This window comes from Xyrauchen texanus, chromosome 47 (genome assembly GCF_025860055.1).
Source record: "Xyrauchen texanus isolate HMW12.3.18 chromosome 47, RBS_HiC_50CHRs, whole genome shotgun sequence".
Taxonomy (NCBI): domain Eukaryota; kingdom Metazoa; phylum Chordata; class Actinopteri; order Cypriniformes; family Catostomidae; genus Xyrauchen; species Xyrauchen texanus.
This window is the reverse complement of record NC_068322.1, coordinates 26,939,978-26,960,021: the sequence shown is the minus strand read 5'-3', so window position 1 is coordinate 26,960,021 and position 20,044 is coordinate 26,939,978. Positions and strand designations below refer to the sequence as shown.

Below are 20,044 nucleotides of genomic sequence, written 5' to 3'. Positions count from 1 at the left end.
AGATGTTCCATTGGCTGTGTCGGTTCTCTGGTGATACTCCCTGAAAAAGAAAATATCTGTTTACTAATAACAAATTATTAAGGATTGAGGACTGAGCAGTATCAAGACCAGTGGCAAGAGGTGACGACCCAATGACGGGTAAGACTTGACAATGGCATAAAAGGTTAAGCAACCAAAGCAGGGGCGTCACCGCCCTGGAGACCTGACCAAGAAGGTTTGAAAGGGGTTTTAAGGAAGTGGATGAATGCTCTTAGATCAGCAGCATCAAAAGGGAGGTCTAGAAGAGACCTGCCCAAAAAATTTAAAGTTCCACTGAACCCGACTGCATTTTAATAACCGCTTTACTAAAATAACTTATCACAGTGTTAAATACCAAGCATTCTGTCACTGTGTTGTCAGGGGATCATACCCTGTGTAGAGGATTATTTATAGATTGATTTTGGTGGTAAAGTTTTGAGAACTGTTGCAGACAAAGGAGTGCTTGACTTTATATAGAAGTATTAAACAAACATGGGAATGTTTGTATGATAATGAATTTAGACTGGAAGATGATATATTACTTTTACTTATGCTTTAATTGAACTCATGTACATTTTAAAAGTAATGAGGAATGGAAAAGATACATGGTGGTGACTAAAGATTAAGATTGCTTGTCTTGTTTGTTTGTAACAATATAAATGGAATTAATTAAGAAATAGGGTGGAGGGTTGGCTACAATTGGTATAATAATTGAAACAACAATTTGTGAGAGGGGAATAATATTATATTGTGTGTTACCACTGATTAAATAATTATGTAAAAAAACCAGATGAAGTACTGATCAATGTAAATGGCCCAATGTAACAGAAAGACCAAACTGGGAGGAAATTGATTCCTCCAATGATATGTTATATATTTGATAATTCTTTTATTGATTTAATACTCTGAATTACTCTGATATAGTCTGAAACTATGAAAAACAGCTTAGCTTTCAGGGAAAATTAATTAATGTGATACAGACATTGAGAGTCCTTGGGAAACAGGAGGAAATGAAATGTATGTGATAAGTGAATGAGTAGGGAGTTTTAAGATAAGGAACACCTGTGGTAGTTTACCTCCTCTGTGGAGAATTATAGCCTTTTTGTGAATGACCATGAAAAATGTTGTGTATAGATATGGGATGATCTAATGTTTTTAATTGGAACAAAGTCAGGCTATGCCTGGCTCCTGCCTGGAGGAGGCAGAGGACCCATGTGTTATTTAGTGGTCTCATGTTTGTTGGTGTTCAATAAACTACAACTTTGGCATCTGGAACTCAAGACTCTGAGAGTATTCTTACAACTTAGAGATATTCATCGTGATATTCCACGACAGTATCATGATGAAAACTACTTAGCCACACCTTAACAACAATTTAGAGCACCCTAGCAACCACAACCCATTGACTTCCATTCAAACTGGCTGAGAGTGATATCTTTGGATCAGAATGTCCTAGAGAAATGACAGTTGGCTTGTTTTACTTGGATGAGCAATTAGACTTCAGGTATCATCATATAAACTACTTAGCCATGCCCTAGTAACCATATAGAGCAACCTAGCAACAAGCCCTATTGACTTCCATTCAAACTGGCTGAGTGATATATTTGGATCAGAATGTCCTACAGAAATGACAGTTGTCTTGTTTTACTTGGGTGAGCAATTAGACTTCAGGTATCATCATGGAAACTACTTAGCCATACCCTAGAATCATCATATAATCTACCTAAACTTGCCCTACTAACCATTTAGAGCTCAATAGCAGCAAGCTCTATTGACTTCCATTAAAATGGCTGAGAGTGATATCTCTGGATCAGAATGTCCTAGAGAAATAACAGTTGACTTGTTTTACTTGGGTGAGCAATTAGACTTCAGGTATCATCATGGAAACTACTTAGCCATACCCTAGCAGTCATTTAGAGCACCCTAGCAACCACAACCCATTGACTTCTATTCAAACTGTCTGAAAGTGAGATATTTTTATCAGAATGTCCTAGAAAAATGACAGTTTGCTTGTTTTACTTGGGTGCGCAATCAGATTTCAGGTATCATCATAGAAAATAATTTGCCACACCCTAGCAAACATTTAGAGCACCCTAGCAACCAAACCCCATTGCCTTCCATTCAAAAATGCTGAGAGTGATATCTTAGGATCAGGATGTCCTTGAGAAATGACAATTGGCTTGTTTTACTTGGCTGAGCAATTATACTTCAGGTATCATCATGAAAACTACTTAGCCATGCCATAGCAACCATTTAGAGCACCCTAGCAATGACAACCCCTTAACTTCCATTTCCATTCAAAATAGCTGAGAGTGATATGTTTAGATCAGAATGTCATAGAGAAATGACAGTTGTCTCGTTTAACTTGGGTGAGCAATCAGATTTCAGGAATCATCATATAATCTACTTAGCCCTACTAACCATTTAGAGCACCCTACTAACCAAACCCGATTGACTTCCATTCAAAATGCTTAGATGGAGATCTCAGGATCAGAATGTTATAGAGACTTCTGGTTTAGTTCATTGGACTCAAGGTAGCAAGGAGCCTTTTGAGTATCACCTTGGTAACTGCCAAGCAACCAGATGGGGTTACACTAGCAACAACTTAAATTACATATCTCTGCAGCAGAACATCATAGCAACATCCGGTTTCATTCATTTGTCTCAGGGTAACAATGAGCCTTTTGAGTATCACCTTGGTAGCTGCCTAGCAACCAGATATGGTTACCCTAGCAACCAAGTAACAAATCACATTTCTCTGCACCAGAATATAATAGAGACTTCCTGCTTCATTCATTTGACTCAGGGTCAAAAAGCCTATTGAGTATTACCTTGGTAACTTCCTAGCAACCATATGGGGTTACCATAGTAACCAAGTAACAGATCACATATCTCTGTACAAGAACATTGGAGAGACTTCCGGTTTCCCTCATTTGATTCAGGGTAGCAAGGAGCCTTTTGAGTATCACCTTAGTGACTGACTAGAAACCAGAAGGGGTTACCCTAGCAACCAAGTAATAAGTCACAAATCTCTGTACCAGCACATCGTTGAGCCATCTGGTTTTATTAATTTGACTCAGGTTAGCAAGGAGCCTTTTGATTATCACCTTGGTAACTGCCTAGAAACCAAATGGGGTTACCTCAGCAACCAAGTAACAAATCACATATCTCTGCAACAGAACATTGAAGAGACTTTCGTTTCATTAATTTGTCTCAGGGTAACAAGGAGCCTTTTGAGTATCACCTTGGTAACTGCCAAGCAACCAGATGGGGTTACCCTAGAAACCAAGAAACAAATCACATAACTCTGCACCGGAACATCATAGCAACTTCTGGTTTCATTCATTTGACTCAGGGTAGCAAGGAGCCTTTTGAGTATCACCTTGGTAACTGCCTAGCCTCCATATGGGGTTACCCTAGCAACCAAGTAACAAAACATACATCTCTGCACCAGAACATAGTAGAGAATTCCGGTTTTGTTAATTTGACTTAGACAAAACAAATAAAACAAACACAAATCCCATTTTGGGCCATAACTCTTGAATTATTTTGCTACAAAAGATATGGATTCAACAAATGGATTCACTTATAGATTAATTTTATGATTTTTTTATGTGCGCTTTACAGCTTCAAAATTTTGAATACACAATTTTCAGCAAATTTAGTTTAGGGAGGATCAATTTGTTTTATTTTCATCCACTGGATCATTTCTGTCAAATCTGATTATATTGTTTATTTCTTCACATGTGCTTGGACCCTGATGATTGCCGCTTGCGGCAATATTTATTAATATTATTATTATTTTTCACTTTTATTTTTCTAAAAGTGACTGGGCATTAGAGACTAAACGTCGTAGAGACATCAAACTTGGTGGGATCCCCCCACTACTTAGGCACCCACACACACACCCGTTGGACACTAAGTGGCGCTATAATAAGCACCTTTGCATTTGTGATCATAACTCTGGAAGGGCAAGGATCAAAATAATTTTTTCCTCTGAATCCTTGAGTCAAGGTCTACAAAAAGTATATCTCCAGTTTCATTTCCATCTTTAAAGTTTTTCTGCCATTTAGAATTTTCTGGAAATTGTACTTTTTTGAACTCCTCCAAGGCCATATGTCCGATTCGCAATAAATATGTTATGCCTCATCTTTAGAACCTCCTGACCAAATTTATAAAAATAATTTTATTTAATCAAAGAGTTACAAAGATAGATGAACTGGTCAGGCGTCGTCCATGTAATCAAAATTGACCTATATCTACCAAACCTATAGTCCAAATGTAGCAAAACTAGATACACATAGACAACATGACATTCTGAGGCTGCACACCAAGTCTCATCAAACTGAAAAATGCTCATAACTCTGCACCTGTATGATCAATGATGTTGGTTTGCATCTTCCATTACCCATATGCTAACATATCACTCAAATATAATTTGTAAAAATCAACAAACATGGCCGCCAGCAGCCAATCAAATTTCAGCAGCTAAGAACATCAAATCTGTATGGCCGGCCATTACGAAACTTGAGATATTCGTACACAGTGTCTAAATGAGGTTGTGTACCAGGTTTTGTGAGAATCGGCCACAAGGTGGCGCTATAACAAAATGTTTTACATTTTTGCTAATTACTCTGCATGACTCTACAAGTGTTTGGCAACAGTCCCTCCCTAGCAGTTGATATATACGCCTTGAGATGAGCAGCTGAACTGGATGAAGCAGAATATGGAGCAGATACCCAAAATTATGTGTTGCGCAATTTCTATGTTGATGAAGGCATTACATCTGTCTCATCTGAAGAAGAAGCTACTGATCTCTTAAAATGCACTCAGTTAATGTTGTCAGAGTCAAACTTGAAGCTTCATAAGGTAGCCTCCAACAGTGCCTTGGTAAAGAAAGCTTTTCCGTCTGAAGAGAGAGCTAAAGATCACAAGGACTTGGATCTAAACATTGACCTACTGCCTCTTCAACGTAGCCTTGGTATAAGCTGGAACCTCAAGAAAAATTGTTTTATATTCAAAGTTTCTAAGGATCTCAAGCCTTTCACCCGAAGAGGAACACTTTCTAAAGTGAACAGTTTATATGATCCACTTGGTCTTGTCTGTTCAGTTACCATGCAAGGCAAAGTTTTAGTGAGGGGGCTCTCAACTATACAACAGGACTGTGATGCTCCTCTTCCATCAGATAAAGAAGTCCAATGGAAGGCATGGACTTCATCTCTAGCAGAACTCGAGTTGACTGCAAATCCCATGGTATTATGTTTCCACCAGTTCACGTATTGTCCCAACGTTCAACAGACGACGGCATCGCCACCACCCTCCATCTGCCCCTCACCCACCTAGATAAAAAGGACTCATATGTTTGAATGCTGTTCATAGACTTCAGCTCAGCAATCAACACAATCATTCCTCAGCACCTGATTGGAAAGCTGAACCTGCTGGGCCTGGACACCTCCCTCTGCAACTGGATCCTAGAAGAGCATTTTAGAAAGTGTCATCTTTTTGCACTACTCGATTACAAATGTGTACTGGTCGGCGCTGCACTATCTCTTACTTTGCCTATTGTCCTGTTCCTTTTAGTAATTTATTGTACTGTCCCTTACTTTTTGTACACGTTTGCACATGCACTTTATGTAGAAATGTTATTTAATCTGTGTAGTCTCATGTGGTTCTGTGCTTGTCCTATGTTGATTTATGTAGCACCATGGTCCTGGAGGAAGGTTGTCTCGTTTCGCTGTGTACTATACTAACTGTATATGGTTGAATGACAATAAAAATCAACAGTGCTGACCCTGAGTTAAAAGGTTTTTTACAGAACCAAGGCTGCACTTGGACGTTCAATGCACCACAATCCCCTCACATGGGAGGAGCGTGGGAAAGAATGATTGGAGTTGCAAGGCGTATTTTTGACGCTCTCTTGATGAAGAACTCCACAAAGCTCACGCATGAGGTCTTAATGGCAGAAGTCATGGCCATTATGAACTCTCGACCTTTACCCCAATCTCAACAGATTTAGACGTGCCTCAAGTCCTCTCACCAGCGATGCTCTTAACTCAAAAAACAAGTGTTGCTCCAGCTCCTCAAGGAAATTTTGAGCTGGATCATCTGCACTAAAGTCAGTGACACCAAGATCAAATGTTGGCAGATTCATTCTGGAAGAGATGGAAGGCCTATCTGTGACACAGTTTTGCTTCTGTCAAGTAATAAATATGTATAGTGGTATAATTATACCAGACTGGGAGTGTTCTGTAAAATGCTTTATTGTATTACATTTTTGTTGAACTGTCCTTTGATATGAGTATGTGGTTCATATGTGACATCTAGTGGTGAAAAATGTTACTGCGCCTGTTTATAGAAAAAAGTTATCTGTCTGTTTTCTGGTGCACATCGTCGTTTTCAACGGTCCAATCCTCAGAGTAGATATGACCATAAGTTATAACTGTTGTGTTTAAACAAGTGTAGTGCTCTTATGCACAAGTTTACTTGAAAGCTGAACATTTAGTGAAATGATAATTGATCGATGGTCTGTTAAGAAAGTTTTGACTAGTTAATGTGTAGCATTTCTGAGAAGGTTATGTAATCTTTTCTTTATGCTAATGCATATTGTTAAATGCAAATCGAAGTAATTAATGACGGGTTGTTTGTTAAGTTATTCAAATGTGTACATGAATGCATGTGAAAATATCTAAGTTTATGAATTAAGTAGATTTTCTAAAATTTTATTTTACTATAATATGTTCTGGTCCCCTCCCTGCTCGTCGTGGTGATGAGATTTATAGTAGATTAGTGTCACTGAATGGCTGGATGTCTGAGTGGTGTCTGAAGAATAAAATAGGTTTAATACTGGAAGAGTTTTTGGGGTAGACCTGACCTGCTAAAGAAAGACAGACTCCATCCCTCTCTAGTAATTTTGGCTAATTTGGCATATAATGATAGTATTTGACTAACTGGGGCCCAGGTCAGGAAGCAGACAAACTGGTTAATCCGAACATCTGCTAACTGCCTTGAGACACTACACAGGTCACATAAACTACAACACATAGAGACTGTATCACCTAGATATCTCATTGAGACTGTGTCTGTTCCCCGAACTACCAAACACAATACCCTCACTAAATCATTTAGAAAATAGGTCAAACTTGATCAAAACAAACAAATTAAAAATACACATCATATAAAAATAGGGCTAATAAACATTAGATCTCTTTCTACCAAAGCACTAATTATTAATTAAATGATTACAGATCATAGATCGGATGCGCTCTGTTTGACTTAAACCTGGCTTAAACCGGATGAATATATTAGTTTAAATTAATCTACTCCCCCAGGTTATTGTTATAAACATGAGCCTCGTCTGAAGGGTCGAGGAGGAGGTGTTGCTACAATTTACAGTGAAGTTTTTGGTGTTACTCAGAGGACAGGATATAAATGTAAGTATTTTGAATTAATAACACTAATAATTAATGTGACACCGTCAGATATAAATAAAAAATATCTGTCGTCTTTTGTCCTTGCTACAATGTATAGATCAACTGGGCCTTATTCTGATTTCCTTGGTGAATTTGCTAATTTTTTATCAGATCTTGTAGTTACTGTATATAGAGCTTTACTTGTTGGTGACTTCAACATTCTACGGTGGCCGGGAAGTGCAAAGCAACATTACAAAGACTGAAACACTTTTACAAAGCTCGAGACAAATTTACATTTTGGAAAACATTTTTACCTACCATAAAACACAATTACATGGGCAAAACACTTTTACCAAGGACAAAACAAATTAACATTTTAGAAAACAAATTAACATTTTAGAAAACAAATTAACAAGACGCAAAACACTTTTACCAGTCCCGAAACAAATTTACAAACGATAGATTCCTCACGGAAAGGGAATGTACCACATACCAGAAGTGACGAGGTGAAAGCAGGTGATAGGTGTTGTTGGTGAGCGCGGTCAATTCGTGTTGTCAATGTGGAGTATTTGGCGTGAATTAAGTTTATGGTGATCGAACATGGACTGCGGCCGAGGGATGTTTTGCCCGTTTTGTGGCAAACACATGAACAGATTAACGCGGTTTTGCTTTACGTGTGGTCGGTGTTTGGAGTTTTTAAAGGACGCGGACCAGACGGAAACACAAGGGACTTCTCGACAGCCGGACAGTGCTAAGCAGAGTAAGTGTAGCAAAACGCTAGCTATCTGAGGACATGTGAATAAAAGTGAGTAGTAATGCTAATGATTATTCGAGCGGCTTCTAACTTTCTATTTTGAAACGGAACTCTGTCCATTTCAGCAGAACAACCATGCCCATCATACAAACAGTTCATGGAGTACAGAAGCTCGAAGTCAAAAGAACTAGTCTTTTAACTATGGGCCAAAGGGAAGATATAGGCCTTAAGAAAGAAAACACGTCCAGGTAAGTTGTACTGACCGTCCTATACAATTTTGCAAGGTTCTATATTTATTTGTGTGTGTGTGTGTGTGTGTGTATTTATTTTACCTATACATTAATTATATCTTTGTTATTTTACTAGATAAACGTAGGATTGATGGGGCCACATGGAACTGATTTAAAACTTCTAAGAGGGAAAACACTCCCGTTATTTACAGACCCAGAGGTAGCAGCACCTGATCTACTGAAACGAGCTGTCCAGAAAATGAGAACATTTAACAAGGACATGCACGGAGGACCTTATGTCCTTTTGTATCCAGACTGCTCAGATGTGGTCCATGTGCCTGGGTCAGAAAGGCCATTTAAATTGGCAGAATATAAAAAGGAAATAGGAAAGGCATATTCCAGGATTACTTTTTTCATTTGCCTAGAAAAACATTTTAAAAGAGGTTCGTGGATCTCATAATTCAATATTTTTACATATTTAGATACTCTGCTGGAGGATAAATAATGGTTGTTTGATATATTTTATTCAGTGTATGATACCTCAGACTCTGATTCTGAAATTGTCATCACAACAAGGAGCACAGCTAAATTCAATCGAGCTGACACTTTGGTACATCAGTTATTTCTCTTTTTTAAAACATTTATGTATGTTTGTATTTATTCATTTTCATATAATTTATTGGATGTACATTGTATTTTAAGCATAACATCAATGTCCTGGTCAATATTTTAGTTGAAAAAGGCTTGTTTTGATTATTTTGCAGTTACTATTATACAGTAACACAGACAACCATTCAGCATTGATATATACTGTATGTCGTAATGGAAGCTGTTGAAAGTTGTTGATCATTTTATCCATTTCCTCTCAGGTTTTTGAACCACAAAATCGAAGTACTCCCAAACACAAACTGGAAGATGTAAGGTAGGTGTTTCACACTTGGACACAAAATAACTTTCAGGCGTGCATGGGTTGAAATTATTTCTTTACTTCTTGACTGGAAATGATAATAATTATTCATATTTTATTGGGCTACAGTGCTTTCACTACCAGGTAAAGTGCAATATCACATTTTTTTAAAATTTAATTCACAAAACTGATAAAACTACTAGCAGATATTTCACTACTTATTCACATACACATTATACATAATTTATATTGCTGCACACAAGCTCAACGTTGCTACATGCTATCGGCTGTTTCTGTAACTGACTGAGGTGCCCCCTCATTCCCTACCTAAAGGACCCACAGCTGCCTGTGTGAGCTTTACTTAAAATCACAGAATAAATCTACTGAAATACAGTTGCTCTTGCAGGTGAATAAACACAAATGACAAATTAACCAAACCATTAAAAAAAAACACGTGAGAATGAAGTGGGGGGTATCCACTGTCCCACATCATTGTCGATCCTACATAGGTACTATAGGCCTTTACTAAAAGAACTCCGAAATGTTTCGGCATCTAGCCTTTTTCAGGGAGTCAAATAGATGTAATGAGAGACAATGGGTTTCTTCAAGTGGTAATCAACCAATAGGAAACTTGGCTGTATACATAATGTTTACATGATTTGACTATTGTAGGCCTGAAGGACACCTGCTGGTTTTAAGATGTCTACAACACCCACTCTAGCCCAGAATACTTTGGACACTAGAAAAGACCCATTGTCTCTCATTTCACCCGTTTGACTCGCTGATGAAGGCTAGATGCCAAAACGCATCAGAGTTCTTTTAAATTGGTTCTGTATGACTTGGCCTCTTGCAATACAAGAATTTTAATAGTTAAAAATTAGTAGTTTGAGCTTTCTCTTATTTTATACCTTTTCCATTCAAAAAGAAACTCAAACAAACTCAGATTTGAGTCCAGGAAGCGCTCCTATCCACATGTTCTTAAGAAATAATTTATCTTTAAGTTGTTGATGTGATCAGAGAATTCGCTCGGATGAACTTGATTTATAAGAAAATAATGTTGTTTTTTTTAATAAATCTTTCTGTTCCCTCTACTACTACATGTTACTCAAAACTACCTTTTATAGCTTTCATCATGGAGCTAATCATTTTTTATTTTTTTTTTTCATTTATTTATTTATGGAATATACAAAAGGATACAGCAATATTAATAAATGTATACATTCCTTTTTTTGTTTTTTTTTTTCCCCTTTTTTACAAGTACTAAGGGTGGACACAAACATGAACAATCCATAACCCTCAGTAAACCTTGACCCACCCACCCTGAGGAGGAGAATTAAACTGAAGTATATTTCCAAATTACACAATAAATAAATAAAATAAATATATAAAAAAATAAATAATAATAAATAAAATAAAAAAACACACACACACACACACACACACACATATACATATATATATATATTACACATACATACATACACACGCACATATACACACACACACACACACATGCATACATACACACACACACACATGCATACACACGCAACAACAATACAATAAAAATAAATAAATAAATAAATAAAGGCAAGAATAATACGTAACCACCCACAATCCTTCCTGGATCTAGACAATTATACACACAAAAAAAAAGGAAAAATATAATAATAATAATATTCAATTATTTTATGTGCATGCATGCACGTACACGTACAAGTACATACAAATATGAAGAGATATATTCATAGGTTAATTAAAAATACATATTACAAATCAGCAAAAATAGATGGTGTATTCTTGACAAAATTAAGTAGAGGGTCCCAGTTTTTATAAAATTTGTCAGTGGAACCTCTTAGTGCAAACTTAATTTTTTCAATATATAGAAAAGACATCAAATCCTCTAACCATGAGAAAGTAGGAGGAGATTTAGAAGATTTCCAGTGCAATAAAATTCGTCTGCGAGCTATCAATGAGGCAAAGGCAAGAATATTAGCATATTTTTTTGTATACTCATCCAAAACAGCTGGGACACCAAAGATGGCAATCAGAGGGCATGGTTCGATAGAAATATCAAGGATGTTAGAAAAAGTATCAAAAAAGGAGTACCAAAAATCTTCCAGCTTTGGACACGTAAAAAACATGTGGGTATGATCAGCAGCAGCCAGAGAACACCTATTGCATGTGACATCCACGCCTGGAAATAGCTTACTTAGCTTAACGTTTGTAAGACGAATTCTATGGAAAACCTTAAATTGAATCAGACTCAGTTTGGCACAGGATGACGAAGAATTAACCCTGCCAGCAGCCACTTCCCACCATTCCTGATCCAAACTAAGTCCGAGTTCTGTCTCCCATTGATGTGTAAACCGAGAAGGCGGCGGCAAAACAAAAGGAAGAATTAAATTGTATAAAATGGATATAGAGCCGTGTTTCTGTGTTAAGCACTTCTCGTATAAAGAAGGTTCAGACAAGTCTGGGAAGGAAGGACAGTGAGAATGAACAAAATTGCGTACTTTAAAAAAACGAAATAAGTTAGACTGTGGTATATTGAATTTCTTTGCAAGATCAGAAAAAGTTGTGAAAACTCTATCAATAAATAAGTCAGAAAAATATGAGAGACCTCTATTTTTCCATAAAACATAAGCAGAATCTAAGGTTGAGGGCACAAATAAATGATTATTGCAAATAGGTCCATAAAGTGAAGCAGCAGCAAGTTTAAAATGTTGTCTGCATTGACTCCAAATCCTAAGGGAAGAACAAACAACTGGATTTGTAGTGTATTTTGAGGGGCGATTGAACAAAGGAGCACACACCAAGGCAGAGAGCGAGGAGGAAGAGCAAGACTGTGCTTCTAATACACACCAATCTATATGGGGAGAATTATACCAACTGTGAATTTTGCTGATATTTGCTGCCCAGTAATAAATCAAAAAATTAGGCAGAGCAAGACCCCCATCTTTTTTATGTCTCTGAAGACATGCCTTGCTTAGCCTGGGAGGTCTGCCCTGCCATATATAAGTAGAAATAGCCCCATCCAACAGTTTAAAGAAGGACTTTGGTAAAAACACTGGAAGGGTCTGAAAAAGGAACAAAAACCTTGGTAAAATATTCATTTTGATTGACTGAATTCTACCAAATAGAGTAAGAGGTAGCTTATCCCAACGTTGCAAATCTAATTTGACTTGAGTGAGCAATTTGGAGAAATTATATTGATATAGTAAATCAAAGGAGTGCGAAATATTTACCCCTAAGTAGCGAAACTTTGTGGAGGAAACATGGAAAGGCAGGGCCTCCACTGGGATTTGTTTAGCCATGTTATTTACTGGAAAACATTCAATTCTTTTGTTTATTAAGCTTATAACCAGAAAAAGAACCAAAATTGTTAAAAATATTCAAAAGATCTGATACAGAGCCGACAGGGTTCGCAACAAAAAGCAAAAGGTCATCAGCGTAGAGCGAGACACGATGTTCTATCCCTCCTCTAACAACACCAGAAAAAAGAGGGGAATTTTTCAGGGCTATGGAAAGAGGTTCTATTGCTAAAGCGAACAATAGAGGGGAAAGAGGACAACCTTGGCGAGTACCTCTTGAGAGCACGAAATATTGGGAACACAAAAAATTCGTTCTCACACTAGCAACAGGAGCCGTGTACAAAAGGCGTATCCATGACGTGAAAAAGGGGCCAAAGCCAAATCTATCTAATATAGTGAATAAATAATTCCACTCAACAAAGGCCTTTTCCGCATCTAATGAGATGATTATCTCACTAGATAAAGAGGTGGATGGAGAGAAAATAATATTTAAGAGTCGTCGAATATTTGATGATAATTGTCGTCCCATAATGAAACCGGTCTGATCTTCAGAGATTATTTTAGGAAGACAGGGATCCAGACGGCAAGCCAGCACCTTAGCCAATAGTTTAACATCGGAATTTAACAAACTTATGGGTCTCCAATTGCCACATTCTTCTGGATTCTTATCCCGCTTGAGTAAGAGTGAGATAGAGGCCTGAGTGAGAGTTAAGGGAAGAGAACCATTTGCTAAAGAATCATTATACATATCTAACAACAAAGGTGCCAGATTTTTGGCAAACATTTTGTAGAAATCAATCGGAAAGCCATCTGGGCCTGCTGCCTTACCACTTTGCATAAGCTGGAGACCTTTCAAAATAGCATCTAACTCCAGAGGCTTGTCAAGATCATCTGCTACGGCTACATCAATACGAGGAATATTTAAACTGTCTAAGAAACTTTCCATGATGGAATCATCTTTAGGTGGCTCTGATTTATAAATATTTGAATAGTAAGGAAAAAAAACATCATTGATGTCCGATGGATTTTTAGTTAAGGAACCAGAAGAATCATATACCTGAGTAATTAGACGAGAGGCAGTTAATCCCTTAAACTGGGATGCCAGTAACCGACCAGCTTTATCTCCATGCTCATAATAAGTAGCTTTAGTTCTTCGCATCATAATTCCGCTTCTAATTCCAATTTTTTAGCACGCAACTCAGGGGTAGGATTATTAAGAAGCTGCCTATCAATCTCGATGATGTAATTAACCAGGTCTTGTAACTTTTGTTTCCTTTGTTTGTACTTATAACCAGCGTATGAAATAATATAACGTCGGATTACCACTTTGAATGTTTCCCACAATAATGGAGAAACAGAATCTGATTTATTAGTCTCAATAAACGTATCAATATTACATTTACATTTAGGCATTTGGCAGACGCTTTTATCCAAAGCGACTTACAGTGCTCTTATTACAGGGACAATCCCCCTGGAGCAACCTGGAGTTAAGTGCCTTGCTCAAGGACACAATGGTGGTGGCCATGGGGTTTGAACCAACGACCTTCTGATTACCAGCTCTGTGCTTTAGCCACTATGCCACCACCACTCCATATTAGTACTTATATACTTACAAAATTCTTTATCAGACAGTAATCCTGAATCAAACCTCCACTGATTTGCCCTACCTCTAATATTAGAAAAATTCAGGTTTAGAGAGTGTGGTGCATGATCGGAAATAAATATAGCCGAATATTCAGAGGAACGAACTAATGGCAAGAGAGCTTTATCTAGGAAAAAATAGTCAATACGTGATTAAGATTGGTGAACATTGGAAAAAAAAGAAAATTCCTTTTTTGACGGGTTCAAAAAATGCCATGGGTCAGCACAACCAATCTGAGTCATGAATGCTGACACTGCTTTGGCCATAGCTGTTTGCTCTAAAGTTTTAGGATTGGACCGATCATACCTTGGGTCCATCACACAATTGAAATCACCTCCCAAAATAAGGTAATGCGAGCTTAAGTTTGGAATAGATGAAAAAAGGGAAGAGAAAAAAGTGGGATTATCCCAGTTTGGGGCATAAATATTTACAAACACAACTGACAAATGAAAGAGAATGCCAACGACTATAACATAACGACCCTCAGGATCCGCAATAATCTGTGATGGAGAGAAATTAACTCGTTTATGCATAACAATAGCTGCACCTCTGGTTCTGCTGTTAAAATTAGAGTGAAACACCTGGCCTATCCAGGGTTTTCTTAATCTAACATGATCTTTGACTCGCAGGTGTGTTGCCTGAAGAAAAATTATATCAGTATTCAGATTCTTAAGATGAGAAAACACCCGAGAACGTTTAATTGGCCCTCCTAAACCTCGGACATTCCAACTAACTAAGTTAACAGAAATATCCCTACTACTCAGCCCCGTATTTAGGCCTAGTCCAGCCATTTCACTGATGCATGGAAAACAAAATCAGTAAAAAGGACTGGAGAGAAGAAAAAAACAAAAAAAAAGAAAAAAAAAAACACAATTAAGTTATCCTTTTCCTCCATATGAATATAAACAACCCCCAAACAGATAAAAGAACATACATCCTAAACTCGCCATAGAAACCCACACGAGTTGCAGGAGCAAACTGTAGCACAACCGGAAAACCATGCAGTGATGACCACTCCGATAATGAATATTAGGCCTATACTACTAATAGTGATGGTGAAAATAATAAAAACTACATTCAACTAACACAAATGACTTGCCAGGGAGACAAAATACAGTAAAAAACCCCAGTAAAAAAAAAAAAAAAAAACTCAGTCCTTGCAAATGAGGGAGAGCATGAACTTATGAGATCCACGTAATCACGCAAATGAAGAAAACATAGCTACTCAGTTTATGAAATAATCTATTCACTGGAGGTTAATAAAAGGGCAGCACAATTATCCATCTTGAATGTGATCCTGAAAATAACGATCAGCCGCCTCCGGAGTGTCAAAGACATGCTCACCGTTATGAGTGATGCGCAGGCGGGCTGGGTAGATCATGCCGAAGCGTATTCCCTTTTTGTACAAACTTGACTTGACTTTATTGAAGGTTGCGCGCTTCCTGGCGACACCCACGCTGAAGTCCTCGTAAATCTTTATGGTGTGACCTTGGTATGAGATCTCTTTGTGTTCCTTGGCCCAGCGCAGTGCAGCATATTTGTCCAGAAACCTGTGAAATTTAACTATGAACGGCCGTGGTCTATCGCCTTGACGGGGTTTGGGCGCCAGACTCCGATGAGCGCGATCAATTTCAGGAGGGGCTGACAGGACGTCTTTCATAGTTTCAAAGAAAAAGTCAGTCATGAATCCTCTTGGATTTCTACCCTCAATCCCCTCTGGAAAGCCCACCGCCCGTAGATTCTGTCGCTTCGATCGGGACACCAAATCCTCCACAGCAGAACCAAGCGCTGCATTCAAATCGGCCGCCGCCGTTAAATTGGCCTTGAGCAAAGTTACTTCGCTCTCCAACTCAGTGATCCTGCCGCTGTGTTCAGTGAGAGCCGTCTCCATCTTTATCACGCGCAAATGATAAGAAAAGACAACTGTATTAAACACTACTTAAGCAAAAATTCGGAGCACAGACACCGTGCGACCTCTCACTACATCGTGAAACCGGAAGTCTCGGAGCTAATCATTTTAATATGTTTTATCATGTTTCAGAGATGCACCAGGACAATCATCAACAATTCAGCCAGGACAGGTAATAAGGCAGACTGTGGCAACATGACATTTCTTGCTTTCAGTGTTGTTGTTTCAGAAAATTTTATCTGTTTTTCAGATAGTAATATCTGATGCTGAGGATCTGGATCCACCTGAAACAAATCCAGAAAAAACTTCTTGCTACAGGCAAGTAAAAAAAAAAAAGATAAAGACTGACATAATTTAAATTGATTTAACTGATTACATGGGGAAGACACTTTTGTTTGTAAGATGTTTTAAAATGGAAATGGTAATTTCCCAACAGTAAATACACAGACCTGTATTCACCAAATGTTGAGCAAGAGGACGAAGAGCCGGTTGCTGTCAATGTGAAGGATTTCCAACACACAGCAATGTAATGTGACAGCCTTTGACTATAGCACTCCAGTTTTTCACTGTACAATAGTTCTGGTATATCCACAAATGAAGTCACTTTTTGTCATTGCAGGGAGGAGACGGACATTGCATTACCTGACATTGTAGCAAACCTGTCGCTTCCTATTGATCATAAAAAAGTCAGCCGGTTCAACATCTCAAGGGCTAATGTTTGGGATGGGGCAGTCAGAGGTTTCAAGCGTACAACATATTCTGAAACCTGTGACATGCTGGTGAAATTTACTGATGATACTGGTGTTCTGGAAGAGGGAATTGACACTGGTGGTCCAAGACGAGAGTTTTTAACTCTACTAATGAAACACCTAAAAGACCGGCCCATTTTTGATGGACCAGAAGGACATCGGTTCTTGGTCTACAATGCAAATGGTATGCATATTGGTTAAATGTGTACTATAGGCTACTAATGGTTGGTTAATGCTCATTGACCATATATATCACATGACATATGCTTGTATATACAGTAATGCATTGTTTTATTTTGCAATATGAATTAATTCACAGCTGTTAGGGAGTATGAATACTACCTGGCAGGAAAGATGATTGCTGTGTCAGTTGTCAAGTCAAGTCAAGTGGTTTTTATTGTCGTTTCAACCATATACAGTTAGTACAGTACACAGCAAAACGAGACAACGTTCCTCCAGGACCATGGTGCTCCATAAAAACAACAAAGAACCAACACAGGACCACATGAGACAACACAACGAAATAAAATACCTATATAAAATACCTGTATATACCTATATAAAGTGCACGTGCAAACAAGTTGTGCATGGAGGTCCAGGACCCCATTTCCTGTCAGAAGATCTTGTACATTATCTTGCAGGCCAGCCTCCATTCAAAGCAACATGTAATTTAATAACTGATGAAGAAATAGGGAAAGCTTTGCAAGAGGTGAGAATAGCATAAGGCTAGGGTATGGTAGGGCAGAATTTTACATAGTTCCTGCAGTGTTTTGAGACAATGTTTACTTCCTATATCACGTGCAGAATTTATTTCATTAATTTATTAGTTTTTGATAGTGTAAGATTACACCATGCTATGTATGTCATAAAAAAAAATAGGGAAGGAGATACAGTGCACACAGTTATTGACTGGGGTGTTTATCCCCATTTTCATGTCTTTCAGATTGAGAATGCTGCTTCATTGGATGCTCTGCAAGAATGTATGATGAGACACAGCACAATGTTACAGACAGCAGGTTGTCTGAGACATGTGGCTACTGTAGAAGAAAAGAAATCGTGTCAGACTACCTCCAATGGTATATTATTGACCGCAACTCATCTGTAATTGACAGGTAAGGTGATATTTTTGGTGATGAGATTTTCTTCTTTTTTAATGTATTTATGTAAGAATTTTTAGTTTGAAATGCCTCATGGTCCCCATCTTTGGTTTATGCAGGCATGTATATCTGTTATCAATTTGTCACTGTGACAGAATTTGTACCTTCGTGTATTTCAACTGATATGAGACGTTGCTTCATTCTGTGTCAAACTACAGTGCCTTCATTAAGTCTTCACACCTTATAGATTCAATTTAAAATATATATTAATCCTTTTCCTCATCAATCTACACACAATACATCATAATGACAAAGGAAAAACAGAAATTAGATCTCAGGTTTCTCCTCCTGACCATAGAGGAAAGTCAGTCCAGTTACTCAAAGTAATCTGAATCTATTTCTGACCTCAGTTCTCATAGAGTCATGACATGCAGAGATGTTTTAGTATCTCTTGTGATTGTCCTAGAAAATCAGATATAAAGAGTGTGGCGATGTTGATGGGTGTGTAAAGCCTGTAGCTTCATACACAAGGAATCCAGGCTGGAATTACTTCCAAAGGTGCTTAAACAGCGTACTGAGAAAATGGTTCATTAACTTGTGTGAATGTGATATTTCAGTTTTTATAAAATGTGCTACAATTTCTAAAAACCTGTTTTTGCTTTGTCATTATGATGTATTGTGTGGACTGATGAGGAAAAAGATTAATATTACTGTTTTAAATTGAATATATAACGCAACAAAGTTTTGAAAAAGTGCATGGGGTGTGTAGACTTTCTGAAGGCATCGTATGAGTGCTTAAGCAACCCAGCCGTCTGTGTCATTCCAGTCTTTTGTTTCTATGTATTAAACTTAGTTTGTAACAATTAACATTTAATATGCAAAGAAAAAATAGGGTTTCTTAAATCAATTTTCAACACAATCATTTTTTCCCCCAAATGTATGTTTGTTAAAGTGGATAGTAATTGTAGAGAAGAGAATATTTAATAGTTTTTAGATAATTTAAATTCAATTTTCACTACACAACATTGAAACAATGTTTGTGTTCACGCTGTAGATTCAGAGATGGTCTTTCAACCCTGGAGTTTTTGACTGCACTACAGCAACACCCTACTTTGCTGGCCCCTGTCCTGTACCACTCTGAGAGGCGACTCACTGCTTTTGAACTTGAGAGACTCTTCAAACCTGACCTCAGTCCTTCGGGGAGTAATCGAAGACTTAAAGTCAAACCATGGCCTACTGGACAGACTATCTCCTTGATTGTGAAGGTTTGTTAGTTCATTTGTTTTGTATAACTAGTTAAGAAAACACATGGCAATGATGATTCTGAATTGTTTTTTCTTTGCAGAAGGCCAGGCTGCTGTGTCTGTGGAAGATGTTTTGATGTTTGCTACTGGGCTGTCTTCACTTCCCCCATCTGGCTTGGAACCACTGCCACAAATAGAGTTCCTGGATGACTCTGTGTTCCCAATGACAAATACATGTTCAAACTCCTTGAGATTACCAATCCTAGACTCATACACTTTGTTTAAGTCACAAATGGACTTTGGAATTCAAAATAGTCCAGGATTTGGCTGTTTCTAAGCTATTTGATGGATGACCCCTAGAGTTAAGACTCTGAAAAAGTTGTTGTTAAAGGCGCACTTTAAAGTGCAGTTGCCAAAATTGTTTTTATAATGTTAAAGTATGTGAGCATGTTCTTTTCTCAGTTAACATTTTGAAAATGTTTTAGATCCATGACTCTCAAACTGGTATCCCTTTGTGAATCACTGTTTTAGATAAAGAAACAAGAACTTTTCTATACTACAAAGTGTAATAAATACTCATTGCTATTTTTGATTCATTTACTTCACACTTAAAAACAATTAAGCTTTGGGTGACAGATTCATAAATATTGTGTTCAGACAGGCAGCAGTGTTTCACCACTACAAAAAACAACCTTTTTGATCATTTCATAGCTGAGCCATTTCTTTTAGTTTCATATAAAGTTCTGATGCAGACTCCCAGTTCTCTGGCTT

The 20,044-nt window shown here is 37.7% G+C and overlaps 1 protein-coding gene across 1 annotated transcript in view; it reads right to left on the bottom strand.

Moving 5' to 3' along the window:
- LOC127639252 (uncharacterized protein KIAA0930 homolog) overlaps positions 1–16,163 on the bottom strand; it is a 67,662-nt gene extending 51,499 nt beyond the window's left edge. Inside the window, exon 1 of the mRNA XM_052121166.1 lies at positions 15,619–16,163. Within this exon, the coding sequence (XP_051977126.1) occupies positions 15,619–15,958 (340 nt within the window). The 5' untranslated portion in view covers positions 15,959–16,163. The remainder of the gene's footprint in view (positions 1–15,618) is intronic.
- Between the last annotated feature and the right edge of the window lie 3,881 nt (positions 16,164–20,044).